The sequence below is a fragment of the Mobula birostris genome, chromosome 5, assembly GCF_030028105.1.
Source record: "Mobula birostris isolate sMobBir1 chromosome 5, sMobBir1.hap1, whole genome shotgun sequence".
Lineage (NCBI taxonomy): Eukaryota > Metazoa > Chordata > Chondrichthyes > Myliobatiformes > Myliobatidae > Mobula > Mobula birostris.
The window spans coordinates 29,218,155-29,236,699 of record NC_092374.1 but is presented as its reverse complement, the minus strand read 5'-3'; the positions used below and the strand labels follow the sequence as shown (position 1 = coordinate 29,236,699).

The 18,545-nt window shown below is 42.5% G+C and overlaps 1 protein-coding gene across 3 annotated transcripts in view; it reads left to right on the top strand.

Moving 5' to 3' along the window:
* The first annotated feature begins 2,193 nt into the window (after positions 1 to 2,193).
* LOC140197206 (EF-hand calcium-binding domain-containing protein 6) overlaps positions 2,194 to 18,545 on the top strand; it is a 66,718-nt gene continuing 50,366 nt past the window's right edge. For 2 of the 3 annotated variants that reach the window (XM_072257130.1, XM_072257129.1), the window contains exons 1-6: positions 2,194 to 2,679; positions 6,689 to 6,795; positions 8,860 to 8,960; positions 9,047 to 9,124; positions 16,523 to 16,696; positions 17,816 to 17,953. In XM_072257130.1, the coding sequence (XP_072113231.1) occupies positions 2,355 to 2,679; positions 6,689 to 6,795; positions 8,860 to 8,960; positions 9,047 to 9,124; positions 16,523 to 16,696; positions 17,816 to 17,953 (923 nt within the window). In that variant the 5' untranslated portion in view covers positions 2,194 to 2,354. Of the gene's footprint in view, positions 2,680 to 6,688; positions 6,796 to 8,859; positions 8,961 to 9,046; positions 9,125 to 16,522; positions 16,697 to 17,815; positions 17,954 to 18,545 lie in introns of those variants that run through there. The other variant, XM_072257131.1, reaches the window with a different exon arrangement.

The window sequence follows — 18,545 nt, the reverse complement described above, 5'->3', positions numbered from 1 at the left end:
ATCTTGAAATTGAACCCCAAAATCTTTTATCTCCATATTAATACCTCTAGAAATTTGTAGATCAGTCTTACATCTCCTTGCTCCTGCTATATATGTCCTTTCTCTGCGTCCGAGCAATAAGTATCAGTGTTATTCTTCCTTCCAGAACGGACCTATCTCCATATTGGATTTGATTCATTATTTAACCATCCAGACTGCAAGCTGGTTTAAGTATTTTTGTGTTTCTTGTGCTAATGGATATTCCTCTAATTAATATCAGTTACTCAAGTTAACACAATAATTCATTAGTACACATTGTTGATATATGTGACAAAGAGTAGACCCTGTGTGACATTTTGTGCCTTTCCATGAAAACTCCCTCAACCTTCAGTTTCAGCTTTTTCATACAGCCATAGAGGGATATAGCACAGAAACAAATTGCTCAGTTCACATATTCAATGCCTAGTGTCAATCATCCATTAACACAAATCCTACATTAATCCCATTCTTGTTCTCCCCACAGCCTCACCAACTCTCCTCAGGCTCGACAATCATAGACAGGGACAATTTACAGCAGCCAATTAACCACCCACTTGCATGTCTTTGGGGCGTGAGAGGTACAGGTTCACCAAGAGGACTCTCATGTAGTCACAGAGAGAACATGCAGACTCCACCCAGATAGCTACTAACTGAAACAGACCTCTGTCACCGTGACACACACATCTGCATCTGCAGAGTTCCTCGTGTTTCTGTCACTGTGAGGCAGGAAGTCTGTGAACTCCACCATTGTGCAACACCTGTTTGTTTTGCTTCTACCTTTTAAACCATTCTGCTACATGATTTCTGTTTGAACATTTTGACTTTTGATATGAGTCTCTTATGTGATACATAATTGCAAATATTCTAGTAGTCACTATACATCACAACTATCACAATATCCATATGCACCATACGTTACCATTTTGGAAGTCCAAGTTATCTGTATGACATCACTACATCTATTTTTAACCAAAACATTGCCCGAATGCTCAATACCTTTGACCATCTATCTTTCTCTTTGAATATTATAATTGCATTACTGTTTGGAAGTTTTCCAGCATTAATTCTATTGAATTGTCATATATTGGTTCTAGGAAATTGCACTTGAGACCCAAAAGGCCAATGCTAAAGAAAAGAAGGAATAAGGCTGATAGGACTACTCTAAGAGTAGACAACATCATTTTAATGGGTCAGAGGGCCCCCTTGTGTGTCACAAACAATTGTGTGAATCCACTTTCATTTCTAGCTCCTATAAACAGCTGAGTGTAATCTATCTGGGCCCTGGCCTCTTCATGTTTGAACCTGTTGATGATATTTCCTTTCTTTGTGCCTTAACTGTTGTAGTAACCTATTCTCTTCTTGGACCTTTACAACTACTGCTCCTGGTTATTAACCTTGTTTCTTTCCAGCAGGTGTACTTGGTGCCTGAATTGCGTAACTACACACCACTCCCCATTTCAGTTTCAGCCCTGAAATGTCCACTTTATCAAAATTCAAAGTAAATTTATTGTCGAAGTGCATATATGTCACCATATACTACCCTGAGATTCATTTTCTGGAGGACATTTACAATAAATACAAAAGAAACAATATAGAAACAATGAAAATGCACACAACAAATATGTTGCAACAACTACAGTAAGTTCAAAAGACAACAAACTGTGGAAATATTAAGACATAAGAAAAAATAATAATACTAAATAAATAAGAAATCAATATCAAGAACGTACGTTGCAGAGTCCTTAAAACGAGTCTATAGGTTGAAAAATCAGTTCAGTGTTGGGGTGAGTGTAGTTATCCCTTCTGGTTCAAGGGCGTGATGATTGAGGGGTTCTGTTCCTAAACCTGGTGGTGTGGGACTTGAGGCTCCTTCCCGATTATTGTCTGTCTGTTTTCCAACATTGTTAACATGCTTGTCCCATCCAGGTTAGTATTTGCTTCACCTGCTTGTCAAGTTACAGATAGTTTTATGTATTCGAGAACCCCGATCATGTTTGGTTGGCATTACAAGCCAAAATAAGGCGCGCAAACAGAGGTTGCGTGTCGTGCTGCAATGTTATCTCTTACTTTGTTGATACTGTAGTTCGTTATTGCCGTTTCTCTGTGCGCGGCACCGCCTGGGTTGCGCTCCCTGCTGCTTTCTGAAAGCACATCCAATTTAGTGAAAAGGATTTGGGCTTACTGGGTTGCTTGTGGCAACCGTTTCTTGTTAGTCCGGATCCACAGCTCTCGAGTTGCCGACGCTATGGAAAGTTGATGCTGTCTTGTTGAACTTCTCTATGCTTTAGCTTTAATATTTTTGGTCCTTAATTGCCTTTTTTTTGTTCGTATTGGGTATGTCAATAATGGGAGGATTGTCCCGACCTCCCAGCCACACTTCACTCCGGCTGCAGCACATCCCGCACCCGCTGTCCCGCCTCGGGGATCCGGACACGATCACCGTGCGGGGCTTCTCGCGGGCCGGCGACAGGCCACCGGGCGAGCTGCCTCTCAGGTGGGAGCGGCCGGCGGCCAGCGCACGGAGCTGCGGCAGGGAGCTGAGGGAGAGGGAGACCGAGGCGAGGCAAGCTTGCCGCGGGCCGGCAACTCTGCAACACATCCCCGAGGGGGTGGAGGTGTCGTTCGGCACGGACCCTGACAGACCGCGGCTGCCCATCTTCGGTAAGTCGGTCCCACGGCGTAACCGGAGCGGGACATGTGGGGAGAAGCTGTGAAACTAGGAGAGGTCGTCATACTGGGAGAGGCTGGGTGGCGGGATTGGGGGAGGGGGCAGGGGAGGACGTGGTGCGGAGGAGGGAGAAAAATCCGATACGATGAGGGCTGCTGAATCCTGGCGAAATTCTTGTCCAGCGGACAGATTGAGAGAAGGCGAGACATTTGCACACAGGGAGACACCGGGGAATACACCAGTTCGCGAGGGGAGGCATGGGCACAGGACTGAGAATACAAGAAATCTGGAGAACTCAGCAGGTCAGACAGCATCCAGGGGACGGAAACCTCGACTGTTCACTAACCTCCATCGATGCGGCCCCATCTGTCGAGCGCTTCCCGCGTTTTGTGTGCGTGGCTAGATATACAGAAGCGGGGGAATAGACTGATCGACGGGGAAAGACGTTGACATCTTTATTACTTTAATAAAACCTGGGGAGATGTTTACTGATGTGGAGAGAGACAAGGGATGGTACTCTGGCACGATGAAGATACAGTGACTCAACGATATACTGGCTTAGCTCCTGATCATACCGGCGTGAGGAGGACTCGGCGGCACGAGGGGAAGGAAAGAGTAGGAGACGAGGGTAGTGGATACATGGTACCCTGACACAGTGGCGATATACCAAGGGAGATACACCAACAGAAGTCATATACAGTCATACAGAGAGAAGCTATACTGACTCTTAGAGGGTTCAAAACTGACATTGAGAGGTGAGGTGTACTGACACAGAGGAAGGTGCGTAAACAGGTGATAGTTAACTGCTTGCCTCATAGGATGGAGGATGTCTTTGTGGGAGACTTACATTAGTGACTGGATAGAGCATGATCTTCGTGACTGATTACACTCCGAGGGTCAACAGGGTTAATTAAATGGGGAACCTTGGATCATTACAAACCAAAAAACTCGAACGAAAAATCAAACCTGTGGCTAAATATGGCTATTTTTAAACTGGGGCTGGGGGCGCGGGGAGAAGGGCAGTGGGAAATGGCAGGCGGTGAATCCCAAATCTATTATAACTGGTGTTGTCACTTATTCTTTTTCAAATTCTGCCTTAATCCAACAGGTTATTCAGAAGAAAATAAAACAATGGAATAAAAATATCTTTATTTGCATTCACCTCCTGGTGCATTTCCACATTGTAAAATTGACTTATGTTGTTGTGCTGTCTCTACAAACATAAAACCTAACCAGTCTGCTTAATTAAACAAAAGATCCCTAAATGTGGTTCAGTGATTCTTTCATGGTTACCGAACTTGCTGTTTAGTATCAGTTACTAGTCACATAATGTTCTGTGCTGGAACTACTCAGCTGGGGGAATTCTATCAGATCTCTGGCATCATTTCAGTGGCTTTTATTTATTAGACAAAAAAAAGACCCATTACACTTCACAGGATCATTACCACTAAAGAAAAAAGTAAAACTGAGCCCCAGATATGAGATATAGCTTGCCAGAGAGGTATGTTTTATGAAGCATTTGACCAGAGGAGAGATAGATTGAGTTAGCAGAGTTTAAGATAAGAATGTCAAAGCAGACTCAAGACCCTGACAATCCCAATGGCGAAATGATTAAAATCAGTGTAAAAGGACAAATTTGGATGATAACAGAGATGTATTGTTGTATCACTAAAGGAGGTTACTGAGACAGAGGTGTAGGGAGATTTGGGATGATGAGAATTATAAAGCAAATGCTGTTCTGAGGAAGTAACAGTGAATTGTCAATCTGACCACTTTCTGTTAGACCCTGCACATGATCACCTTTTCCACTTTCATTACTTTGCCCAATTCCACCTCGTCCTCAGCTGATGAACTGCTGAAACTCTTGTCTATGTCATTATTTTCCCTAGACCCAGAGCCATAGAGTTATACAACTTGGAAATGGGCCCCTCAACCCATCTGGCCCATACCATCCAAGATTCTCAGTTAGCCCCTTTTACCTATCTTCGGCCCACTTCCCTCTAAAACTGTCCTACTCATGCAACCATTCAACCGCCTCTTAATTGACCTTCCTCCAGCATTTCCACTGGCTGCTCATTCCATGTACGGGCCACGGTCTGGGTGAAAAAGATGCCTGCCTGGGGTTCCTATTAAATACCTCCCCTCTCATATTAAACCTACGCCCTCTAGTTCTTGATTTCCCACCTCTGGGATAAAACTGCATTCTCCCTGTGGCAAACAATCTGCTAGAGGAAGTCAGCGGGTTGAGTAGTATCTGTGGGAGGAAAGGAATTCTGATATTTCCCATTGAAACCCTGCACCAGGACAGTTGCACTCACCCCACTTGACTGTACATATAGAGCCGGTATCCTCCCTTATTTTACCCACTGTAAAGCCGAGCAAACGTAGCTGCTGGGGTCTTAACTCCCAACCAGACCAACTTACTTCAAATCTCTCCACTTGCTGCCCTGTACACATTCCCAGTTCAAGCTCCATATTCAACTTACTCATCTATCTTATACTTTCTTGCATTGATAATTTTTCAATCCTTAAACAAAAATTGAAAGTAGGGCTTTTGAGTGCAGGAAGATGTGGACAGGCTGACCAGCTGGGCATATGTGTAATGTATTAAGTTTGGGGGTCTACAGCAAAGAATATGCAATAAATAGGAAGATATTAAATGGTGTATAGGAGGGAATCCAACCTTTTTTATGCCATGGACCCCTGGCATTAACCGAAGGGTCCATGGAGCCCAGGTTGGAAACCCCTAAGGGACAAAGGAACAGTAAAACTACAGATTCTTAAAGAAATGTCGTTGCCCTGCTCAATTCACTCGCTTGCTTGTTTGGGAACCCATAGGATTGAAATGTTCTTGTCATTTTCGGACAGCAGTTCAAAGTAACTTTATTATCAAACTACATGTATGTCACCATATACAACCCTGCGATTCATTTTCTTGCAGGTACACTCAATTAATCCAATAACTGTAACAGAATCAATGAAAAACCACATCAAATGGGCATAGAACCAGTGTTCAAAAGACAACAAACAGAAAACACAAAAGGGAAGAAATAATAATAATAAATAAATAAGCAATAAATATTGAGAACATGAGATGAAGAGTCCTCGAAAGTGAGTCCGTAGCTTGTGGGAACATTTCAGTGATGACCCCTTTGGTTCAAGAGCCTGATGGTTGAGGGGTAACAACTGCTCCTGAACCTGGTGGTGTGAGTCCTGAGGTTCCTGTACCTTCTTATTGATGGCAGCAGTGAGAAGAGAACATGTCCTCGGTGATTGGGTCCCTGATGATGGATGCTGCTTTCCGTGTAGGTGTACTGAGTGGTGGGGAGGGCTTTACCTGTGATGGACTGGGCCGTATCCACTACCTTTTGTAGGATTTTCCATTCAAGAGTATTGGTGTTTTCATACCAGGCTCTGATGCAGCCAGTCAATATACCTTCCACCTACATCTATAGAAGCTTGTCGAAGTTTTGGATGTCATGCTGAATCCTTACATACTCCCAAGGAAGTTGAGCTAATGTTGTGCTTTTGTCTTACATGCTGTGCCAAAGACAAGTCCTCTGAAATAATAATATTGAGGAATTTAAAGTTACTAACCCTCTCCACCTCTGATCCCCTGATGAGAACTGGCTCATGCACCTCTGATTTCCTCCTTGGTTATGCTGTCATTGAGTGAGAGATTGTTCTTATGGCACCACTAGGCCAGATTTTCAATCTCCATTCTATGTGCTGATTTGTCACCACATTTGGTGCAGCCTACGACCAACACTGTTAGTTTTAGCATTGTTCTGTATCCAGAGCAAAGTGTCAGATATGGAGGACCCCTTTCACACCATTAATATCAATACAATGAGGTTTGTGTCGGGTAGGTAAATAATAATGAATGCACCAAGAAACCCTAAGCTCTATAGAATTTGATTCCTATCTGGAAACATATTGTTGTATTATTATGGTAATTCATATAAATGAACACACACATTAATCTATAACTTATTGTGACAGGTCAACGTACAGACCTTGAAAGCCGTGCCGAGAGCAGAATGAGCAAGTGTAGCAGGATTAGTAATTCATCCCGCCCTGGGACACAGCTCAGGATTGAGATTGATGAGGTACGTAGCTAACTTTTCCAACATCGCAGTCATATATTTGGACTGTATTAGTCTGATAATACCTTAATTTTAAGTTCTTTGAAATTACTCTGTCCACACTAACACCCAAAGTGTCATTTTAATGATATGAAGATTTGCCAGAATCTTCACGTCAATAGTTGTATAGATATTCAAAATCAAATCCAATCTTACCCCAATACTTGGAGGCATTGGTCATAATTCTTAAATTTTGGAAACTGAATTACTGGAATATTTCCAATATATTCCTGTTGTGGATATGACTAAAGTGCAATGGTAAGAAGGAAATTTGGCCAGCTCTTGGATGCTCTCACCTCGACAATGCCTGCTAACATTCACGGACAGTATTAAAAACATAGACTCTGCCCATTCTCAGGTTTCCTGAATTAGAAGTATGTCTGATTGGGTGAAGCCTCCCAGACAAGAAGTTTCTGTGTTCACAGTTATCAGTGGTACAAAGATATGCCACTTTGCAATTTGATACGTAGATCTATAGACTATGGTTTGTCCAGGTAATTTTTAGATGTGATGTGTGTTTCTGTTTTCAAAGTGCTTTCATGCAGTGATTTCCAGATCTCCACCACTCTTTAAATGAAAACCAAAATTTATCTCTTCCCCTCTACCTTTTCCATCTATGATCTTAAGTCTCTTCCAGATTTTTATGGACATCTCCCCTTCTGTGTATTCTGTCTCAGCACCTCTCACTTCTGTGACTCTCTCAAGTTGTCTCTGCTCTAAAGAAAGCAAATTCAGCATAACCGATCACTTCTTCTTAAGTATATTACCTCACACTATCTTTGGATTGAATAACATTTCCCACCTTGCCCTTACCAAATGCAATAGTGATAAATTTATACCAAATATTAGATTGATCACAATCAGAATATTCAAGATATCAAAGAAGGGGATCAATTTTTATGTCAAATTTAATGAATTAGCGATATGGGAGGGCATACGGAAGTTAATTTTGTGGTTTTGTAAATGGGATTGGGTCACTTACTGCCTAACTGCACTTGTGTAGCAACCTCTGCCTATTTGAATAAGATCTTAAGATGATAGGGCAAAATGTCCATTTGTTCAGGTGCCAGTTTTTCGTCAGCAGTTTAGGGTCTTAACGGTGCACTCAAAGCAATTTTGAGTTTGAATTTGAGTGTGAAGTCAGGAAAGCCAGTTAGCATCATTTTATAGCTTGCTCCTATTTGTGAGTAAAGTTAATGCAGTGTCTGTTTTCCAGCAACATATGTCACGTTCTTTGGAGCAGTACCTGAGGTGTGGAGATCATCAACAGCTGCGAGAATACAATCCTAAAAATACATGAAGAGTACAATTCTTCAGGAATGTAGAGACATGGAGACTTGATGGTTCTTTGTCCCATTTGTTTCTTCAGTGGCTTATTCTCCTGGTCTAAACAAAAGAACAAAACTTGCACTAAAGTTCCCGTCACCGTTAAAACTAAATAATTGTAAATCTGCACTTTACTTTACTTAGTTTAAACTACAAATGGTTATGTTGTGTTGGAGTCTAATAAAATCTGAAAGAGTTACTATAGCAACACCCGGGTTATATGTAGGCTGGGACATTATAGAGGTTTTATGGCAGTTGTAACCTCCTTCACAAACATACAATTCCCGAATCACAATAACTGGCTCAGAAAGGGCAGGCCTGTGCACTTTCAATGTGGTTGTGAGACGTATACCATCAGCCAAATTTGCTTTAAAAGAATTCTGTTTCTGAGTTGTGCAGAGACTATTAAGGTCAGCAAACATGTAACCAAAAGAATATGGAGGAAATAGAAACCCCGAGGGAAATTGAAAGTTGTTTATGTGACCTACACATTATGAACATTGGAATATAAGGGAAAAATTAGACCATTCAGCCTTTGAACATTCACCACCTTTCAATTAGGTCGTAGGTGCACAGTACATCCATGTACCTCAGCTCCCCATCTCTTGCTGGCCCTTATGTAGCTGAAATATAATGCAGTTTAATCCTACACTGCAGAGCCTGTACACGGGGCTTTTCTCAGACATTGCCCTCTTTTTTCAGCTGGAGGATCAGTTGCGTGAAAAAATAATATCTAGTGGCTACTTTGCTGTCAAACAGCTTTTCAAATGTAATGATCCTGAGGGAAGAGAGCAGCTTAACAGGTAAACATATTATTGATCATCATTTGAGGAGACAGTGCTAACAAGATATAATTGCATTATTTAATATATCTCATTCATTTTCCAAGGGAAGTTCTACTTATGGTACTGTCAAAATTTCTGGGACGATTTATCTCTCCAAGGCAGTTCCACCAACTTCTTTTGCGGTGAGTAATATGAAAAGTGATTTCTCTTGATTGAAAGCCTCTGTTTTACGTTTTCAACAAAACTAGAGTGCTGGTGAGTTTTTATTTGAATTACTTTTACCTGTAGTAGTGTCGGCCTGAGTGGTGGTTTTCAAATGCAAAAGTGCATTGAGAAAGAAAGGGTTAATTTCTTGAGTGGGCTTGTCCATTGGTTCTCAGTCCACTGTTACTGTTACAGATGGAGAGAGGAATCCAGTGAGAATTTCTAAAGGGGTCGTAGGGGTTAGCCAACAAATTTTTAAAAAAAGAACGGCAAAAATCGTAGAAAAATGACCCTGTGGGAGAAACTCAGAAAAACTCATGACCTGCTGTGCTTTAGCAACCCCTCTTTGAAATGTACCCTTTGCTTATTGTTCTGTACTGTGGAGATAAAAGGCCTGGTAAGGATTGCAGTTAAGTTTAGAATAGCATTCCTGCTTAACAGCAAGGCAAATCCAAACATCAGAAACAAAGAATTGAGTAGTGTTAATAGGATATGGATGTGGAAAGTTAATTTAAAATAAAATACACAACTTGAAGGAGTATAAGACATAGGGGAAATTAGGCTATTTGGCCCATTGAGTCTGCTATGCTATTCTATCATCACTGATTAACCCTTTCATTCCCAGTATCACTTTCGTGAGCCTTTGAGCAGCGGCCAGTCGGAGAGATCGAATGCCTGAGAAGACGTAGTTCACTCAGGTTCACTGATTGAGTAGAAAAGGCAGCAACTTGCGGCCGTTTGGAACTTTGAGCAGCAGCCAATTAGCATTCATGATTGATTTGGAAAGAACAAATTAAAGTAAGGTGGGACAAGCAGAGCGGCCATCGTTGGAGTGGACAGAGTTAGAGTGGGGATTTTGAGCTTTACCTCTTTGAGGCTTCTGTGAGTAGAAGGCAAAAAAAAGCTGTAGGTAGCATTTTTTTCTCCCTCACAGTTTATAGTTTATCCTTCTTTATATTTGCTGAGTTAGGAACAGTAGAGATCTCAGACAGGATGGTGGAATGCTGCTCTTGCGGGATGTGGGAAGGCGGGGAGACCTCCAGTATCCCTAACAGCTACAACCACGAGAAGTGTACCCAGCTGCAGCTTCTAACATCAAGGAGATGGAGCTGGAAGTGGCTGAACTCTGGATCGTTCAGGAGGCTGAGGGGATGATAGATAGGACATATAGGGAAGTAGTCACACCTAAGGTGGAGGACACAGGAGACTGGGTGACAGTCAGGAGGATGAAAGGGGTCAAACAATCAGTGCAACGTGCCCCTGTGGCCATCCCTCTCAATAAAACTTTGGATACTATTGTGTGGGGGTGGGCCTAGCAGAGGAAAGTCACAGTGGTTTGAGTCAGTCACTCTGGCACTGAGTCTGACTCTGCGACTCAGGAGGGAAGTGGGGGGAAGAAGAGGCGAGTGTGGTGATAGGGTCTTCAATAGTTCGGGGAACAGAAAGGAAGTTCTGTGGATGAGAACAAGATTCCCAGATGGTATGTTGCCTCCCGGGTGCTAGGGTCCAGGACATCTCGGATTGAGTCCTCAGCATTTTTAAATGGGAGGGTGAACAGCTAAAGTTTGTGGTCCATGTAGGTACGAATGACATAGGTAGGAAGTGTGCTGAGGTTCTGCAAAGTGAGATCAGGGAGTTAGGTGCTGAGTTAAAGGGCAGGGACTCCAGTGTTGTGATCTCAAGATTGCTACCTGTGCTACATGCTAGTGAGGCCAGAAATAGGAAGATTATACAGTTTAACATATGGCTATGGAGATGATGTAGGAGGAAGGGTGTAAGATTTTTAGATGGGTTCTCTTCCAGGGAAGGTGGGACCTGTACGGAAGAGACAGTTTGCACCTGAACTGGAAGGGGACTAGTAGCCTAGTGGGAAGATTTGTTAATGCTGCATGGTGGGGTTTAAACTAGAGTTGTAGGGGGATGGGAACCAGAGTGCCAGAAAAATTAGTAGAGAGGTTGTGGAGACAGATGTTGTTAAGACCTTAGACAAAGTCAGGAACCAAAGGGTTGAGCATAGTGTGACCAGTGTCCTGAGCTGCTATATTAAATGCAAGAAGTATCATAGGAAAGGAAGATGAGCTCAGGACATGGATCAACACCCGGAATTATGACATTGTAGCCATTCGTGAGACTTGGTTGCAGGAGGGGCAGGACTGGCAGCTCAGTATTCTGGGGTTCTTTTGTTTTAGACGTTACAGAGCGGGAGGGATTAAAGGAGGAAGGGTGGTATTACTAGTCAAGGAAAATGTCATGGTGTTGCTCAGTTAGGACAGACTGGAGATCTTGTCTAGGGAAATGTTATGGGTGGATCTGAAAAAGAAGAAAAGTATGACCATGTTAACGGAGTTATATTACAGACCGGCTAACAGTCCAAGGGATTTAAAGGAACAAATTTTCAGAGAGGTTGGAGACTGTTGCAGGTTGTTATAGTAGGTGCTTTTAACTTTCCACGTATTGACTGGGGCTGTAAAAGGACTAGATGGGATAGAGTTTATCAAATGTGTTCAGCAAAGTTTCCTTATCAGTATGTAGAAGTCCCAGTGACAGAGTGTGCAATACTTGATCTCCATCTGGGGAATGAGACAGAGCAGAACACCAAAGTATGGGTAGGTGAGCACTTTGCACCTAGTCATCATAATACTGTTAATTTCAAAGTAAATATGCAAAAAGATAGGTCTGGTATGTGGGTTGAGATTCTAAATTGGAGAAAGGACAATTTTGATGGTATTAGAAAGGATCTGGCAAGTGTAGATTGGGACAGGCTGTTTTCTGACAAAAGTGTACTTGATAAATGGGAGGCCTTCGACAGTGAAATTTTGAGAGTACGAAGCCTGTATGTGCTTAAGGTAAAGATAACAGGTGTAGGAACCTTGGTTTTCAAGAGATATTGAGACACTGGTTAAGAAAAAAAGGGAGGTGCATAATACGTATGGCAGATAAGAAAAAATGAGGTACTTAAAGAGCATAAGAATTGTAAGAGAACACTTAAGAAAGAAATCAGGAAGGCTGAAAGAAAGCATGAAGTTGCTCTCACAGACAAGGTGAAGGAGAATCCTATTGGATTCTACAGATATGTTAAGAGCAAAAGGATTGCAAGGGAGTGTGAGGTGTTGCACTTTGGTAGGACCAAGCAGGGTAAGCCTTACACAGTGTATACTAGGGCACTGAAGAGTGTGGTAGAAAAAAGGGATCTGGGAATACAGGTCCATAATTCGTTGAAAGTGGTTTCACAGTCGATAGGGTCATAAAGAAAGCTTTTGGCACATTGGCTTTCATAAATCAAAGTATTAAGTACTGGAGACGGGGTGTTATGTTGAAGTTGTATAAGATATTGGTGAGGCTTAATTTGGAGTATTGTGTGCATTTTTGATCACCTGTCTACAGGAATGATGTAATAAAGTTGAAAGAGTACAGAGAAAATTCCCTTATCCGCACGTCCATCCCCACTGATCTCCCACCAGGCACTTATCCCTGTAAGCGTAAGTGCTACACCTGTCCCTACACCTCCTCTCTTGCCACCATTCAGGGCCCCAAACAGTCCTTCCAGGTGAGACAACACTTCAATTGTGAGTCTGTTGGGGTCACTTATTGCATCCGGTGCTCCCAGTGCGGCCTCCTCTACATCGGTGAAACCCAACGCAGATTGGGGGACCGCGTCGTCGAGCACCTCCACTCCGTCCGCCACAACAGACAGGATCTCCTGGTAGCCACCCACTTCAACTCTGCTTCCCATTCCCATTCAAATATGTCCATACATGGCCTCCTCTACTGCCATGATGAGGCTAAACTCAGGTTGGAGGAGCAACACCTCATATACTGTCTAGGTAGTCTCCACCCCCTTGGTATGAAGATAGAATTCTCCAACTTCCGGTAATTCCCTCCCCCTCCCTTCCTCTATCCCTATTTCACTCTACCCCCTCCCACAGCTCCCTCATGGTTCCGCCTCCTTCTTCTACCACCCATTGTTTTCAAGGGCTATGGCGTCAATGCTTCCCCTCCCCCACTCCTTTGTCTTTCAAATTACTGGTCTTTCAACTGAAGCTACAAGCATTCTTCAAATCCTTCCCCATCTTTCATTCTTCAGTCCTGACGAAAGGTTGCGGCCCGAAACGTCGACTCATCATTTCTAACTGATGCTGCCCGACCTGCTGAGTTCATCCAGCGTACTGAAAGTGTTACAGAGAAAATTTACAAGGATGTTGCCGGGTCTGGAGGACCTGAGTTATAAGGGAAGATTGAATAAGTCAGGGCTCTATTCCTTGGAGTGTAGACAAATGAGAGAAGATTTGATAGAGGTATACAAAAATATGAGGGGTATAGATAGGTTATAGCAAGCAGACTTTTTCCACTGAGGTTGGGTGGGACTACAACCAGTGGTCATGGGTTAAGGGTGAAAAGTTTAAGAGGAACATGAGGGGAAACTTCTTCACTCAGAGGGTCATGAGAGTATGGAACGAACTGGCAACACAAGTGGTGCATGCAAGCTCAACTTCAACATTTAAGAGAAAGTTGGATTGGTACATGGGTGGTAGGGGTATGGAGGGCTATGGTCCAATGCAGGTCAATGACAGTAGACAGTATAAATGTTTCAGCATAAACTAGATGAGCCGAAGGGCCTGTTTCTGTGCTGTACTTTTCTATGACTCTGACTTCCCCTGGACCCACTCCAATGCTAGTTCATCCTTTCTTAGATAAGGGGCCCAAAACTGCTTATAATACTCCATGCTGTCTGACCAATGCTTTATAAAGCCTCAGCATTCTGAGAGGTCCAGTATAGATACTATATATCACCAAGTCATTTCAATTTAAGCACATGGCAATCAGTAAAGCGCAAGTGTCAATCCAGTACAGAGTGCAATTTGGACACCAGTTTGTTTATCATATGTCTAGTGAAGCACAGATAGAGTAAAGAATTTACATAATGGTACAGAATGGATAATATATTCAGGTGAACAGTGCTGGTTATGCATGTCAATAAGAAAAAATACATATTTTTTACAAAATATTGATATGTATTTGTTCAGTATTATTGCCATAATAAAAATTATGATTTATAAGCAGACTTGAGGGCCATTTTACTTATAACCTCACCTTGTTTACCTTCACTTTTCTAAGAAATTCTCATTGCTTTTTGTTCGCACACACCCTTTCTCCTTTCTGTTTGAGCCTTAAACTTTCCAGCATCGCGCTCTCTTCCCTTGAAGAGCATAAAAGAATAAAAAGGAAGGAACAACTACCTGACCCCTCAAGCCTATCCGGCCATTCATGCCAGGTCTATTCCATGCCTGCTATGCCATTTCCACATGCTCTTCAACGGGCTGACCTTTCAACAATGACCTTTACAGCGCAGTGACTGGAAGATCAGGGTTCAGTTCCTGCCTCTATCTATAAGGAGTTTGTATGTTTTCCCCGTGACTGCATTGGAGTCCTCTCCAGATGCTCCGGTTTCCTCCCACGTTTCAATGATGTACTTGTTAGGGTTAGTAAGTTGTGAGTATGCTATGCTGGTACCAGAAGTACAGCAACACTTTTGGGCTGTTCCCCAGCACATCCTTGGAATGCGTTGGTTGTTGATACAAAAGACGCATTTCACTGTATCTTTTGATATACATGTGACAAGTAAAGCTAATCTTTTAATCTCACTTTCCCCACAGCCTCACCAGAGTTTCTATTCAAGTACAGCATCTTTCTAATTCTTTTTTGAGAATTACTCCCATTATCTTTTCTCGCAGAATTTTTTGATAACGAGAAGTTACATAAAAACAGAAATCTCCCCTCTGAATGTTGATCAGAAATTGTCGTCCATTACCATACATTACCATTTCATCTCTGAGTAGAAACAATTCAACTTCTGCAGTCAAATCCCCGGTTAAGGACGTATAGGGGCAGTGGAAGGGTTAGTGGAGAAATGCACCTTCAGACAGCTTATAGAGATAGGGCACATGAGGAATTAGTCCTTGTAAACTTGCTGGAAGGATGCCAATGTCTGTGAAAACATATCAAGCGTAGTGAGGCCACACTCAGGTTGGAGGAACACCTAAGTTCTGTCTGGGTAACCTCCAACCTGATGGTATGAACATCGATTTCTTGAGCTTTCAGTAATGCCCCCCCCTTCACCATTCCCCATCCCCTTTTCCTTCTCTCAACTTATCTCCTTGCCTGCCCATTGCCTCCCTCTGGTGCTCCTGCCCCCTTGTCTTTCTTCCATGGCCTTCTGTCCTCTCCTATTAGATTCCCCCTTCTCCAGCCCTGTATCTCTTTCACCAATCAACTTCGCAGCTCGTTACTTTACCGCTCCCCCCTCAGTTTCACCTATCACCTTGTGTTTCTCCCTTCCCTCCCCCACTTTCTCACTCTGAGTCCTCATCTTTTTTTCTTCAGTCCTGATGAAGGGTCTCAGCCCAAAACGTTGACTGTACTGTTTTCCATAGATGCCTCCTGTCCTGCTGAGTTCCTCCAGCATTTTATGTGTGTTGCTTGGATTTCCAGCATCTGCAGATTTCCTCCTGTTTGTGAAACAGAAGAGAGTCACTGCCTTAACAAAGGGGAGAGAAATAAGCAAAGAGTAAGACTGGGAAAATGAAGTAGGTCAGTCGGAAAAAACATGGATTTGAAAGATCTGGTGTAACTCAAGTTGGTACAGTCTTTCATTGATTCTGTAATCTTTATTATTCTATAGATTTATTGAGTATGCCTGCAAGAAAATGAATCTCAGTGTTGTATATGGTGATAAATTTTCTTTGAACTTTTGAACAATAAGCCTTACAGAAAAGATATCAATAAGATTGAAAGAGTGTTTAGAAAATTTACAAAGATGTTGCCAGGACTTAAAGGCCTGAGTTACAGGGAAACGTTTAACAGGCTAGGACTTTATTCCCTGGAGCGTAGAAGAGTGAGGGGAGATTTGATGGAGGTATACACAATTATGAGGGGCAGCGACAGGGTAAATGCAAGCAGGCTTTTTCCACTGAGGTTGGGTGAGACTAGCACTAGCACTAGAGGTCATGGGTTAAGGATGAATGGTGAATTATTTAAGGGGAACATCTTCACTCAGAGGATGGTGAGATTGTGGAACGAGCTGCCGGCAGAAATGGTGGGTGCAAATTCGATTAAAATATTTAAGAAAAATTTGGATAGGTGCATGGATGGGAGGGGTATGCAGGGCAATGGTCTGGGTGCAAGTCAGTGGGACTAGGCACTGACTAGATGGGCTGAAGGGCCTGTTTCTGTGCTGTAGCGCTCAATGACCCTCTGACTCTAAATGTGAAAGATGCATTTACAATAGACCATAAAGATGAAATGAAGCTGTTTTCTTGAGACAGAGACGGGAAACAACACAGCAGTTCATTTTTCCTTCTAACTTTTGTTGTATCCAGGTTCAAACTGAATGAAAAGGTGATTATTAAATGTGATGAATTTTATGCAGCTGCCAAGGACCCAATCCCCACAGGAGCCACCTCATGGCTCGATCCAATAAGTCGACCTAGCGATAAGGTTCTGGTGACTGCATCACAGGTGCACTCTCAGCTGAAGGAGAAAGTAAGACAGAGGTAGGCCTCGTGACAGGTCATTCATCTGCTCAGAGGAACTTAAAAAATACTTCATCTGTGATTTTACTTTCATTACATTAACAAAAGGATGCATTTATGTAGTGATTTTTATGACCTTAAGATGTTCTGAAGTGGTTCAAAGCCAAAGTCCACACATGACTGGTTCGGAGAATTCAGGCTAAAAGTGGATGACAGAGATGAGGAGAGACGTATGCTGGTCAAAAATAGATAACCTTCCCCTTACCCTGGGGGCCTGTATCAGATGCATTAAAAATACTCAGTGCACTGTATCTTTTGATGTTTCAATAAATGATTACAACACGTCATCAATCAGCAGTCAACTCACAAGTACACCTCTTGCTATTTCAACACGCAAATTTAGCCAATTGAATTTTTCCAGTTGAAACAATCCCCATCTGTGAATTCACTGAGTAAAAGCTCGAGTCCCCAGACTGCCCAGGCTGACTGATGGTTTTCTGGGTGAAGATAGTCTGTGCTGAGTACATTTCTTACTTGATACAGCTTCCCTGTATGGAACCCCTTTGTGCTAGTTGGAGCTGATTTGTGCTTTGCAACAGTTTCATGTAATTAGGTCTTGCTGCTTATTTAAGACCACAGTGACAAGCAATGAATATTGTCTATTGCTCACACCCTGCCCCCTACCAACACCGTGTGAGTGGAGAATGATGGGAGATCTCATAGAGGCATACACAATTATGAGGGGTATTGATAGAGTGAATGTAAGCAATCTTTTTCCCCTCAGCTTGGGTGAGACTAGGACTAGAGGTCATACTGTAGGTTTAGGGTGAAAGGTGAAATATTGAAGGGGAATCTGAGCGTGAGCTTCTTCACTCAGAGGGCTGTGCATGTGTGCAATGAGGTCCCAGTGGAATTAGTAGATACATTTAAGAAATGTTTGGATAGGTGCATGGGTGACAGAGGGATAGAGGATATGGTCCAGGTGCAGGTATATGGAACTAGGCAGAGGATCAGGGAAGCACAAACTAGATGGGCCTAAGGGCATGTTTCTGTGCTCTCTGGTTGGTATTGATGGGGATGTGGTGTCGTATAATTTCTGTTGGTTCTGAGCGTTTCTGTTTGTAATCCCCTGTCTATTAGGATTTTGGATCTGACTGAAATTCTGCCTCAGAAGAACACCGAAGGACCTATTAGGATCATTGTTCACGAGTTCTGGAACATGTTGAAGCAGCTAGGATTTCACATGGAAGATGAAGAATTTGAAAAGTTGTGGAGGAGGTAGGAATGGCAAAATCATATGGTTCACCCCGTCCCTTTGAAGTTTAGAATACGTATTACCATTGTGGAAATTAGCAAATAAGTGCTTAATTCTATTATTCAGCTTTCCTTTACTACTGCAGTCAAATAGTTTAACTTAATTAAAAGACAGAATCAGGTTTCAAATTGCATTGTGAGTAATCCAGTAGCAGTGCACTAATTATTGGGGATTTAGCTAAATGCAAGACCCTTAGATCATTGCTCTGAAGACATATATTTGCCAACAAGAATGCCTATAATAATCGAGACTCAAAGAAGCATTCTGTTTTTCATTCAATTCTACTGTATCTCTGATTTTTTGTGTCTACTGGGGAGAATCAGAGGAGTTACTTGGCTAATTTTATACTCCCAGATTGGAAGATTTTCTCAGGACCTCCACTTTCCATAAATTGTATGAAAAAAAAATCACAAAGAGCCAACACTAATATTCCTAACTTTCATTCCCAGTGAGGATCAGTACAGGATCCATTTGAACAATGGGTACCCGGGTCAATGCATTCTTACAACATGCATCTAACCGCGCCAGTTTCAGTTTCAGTTTAGATCCCCTCCA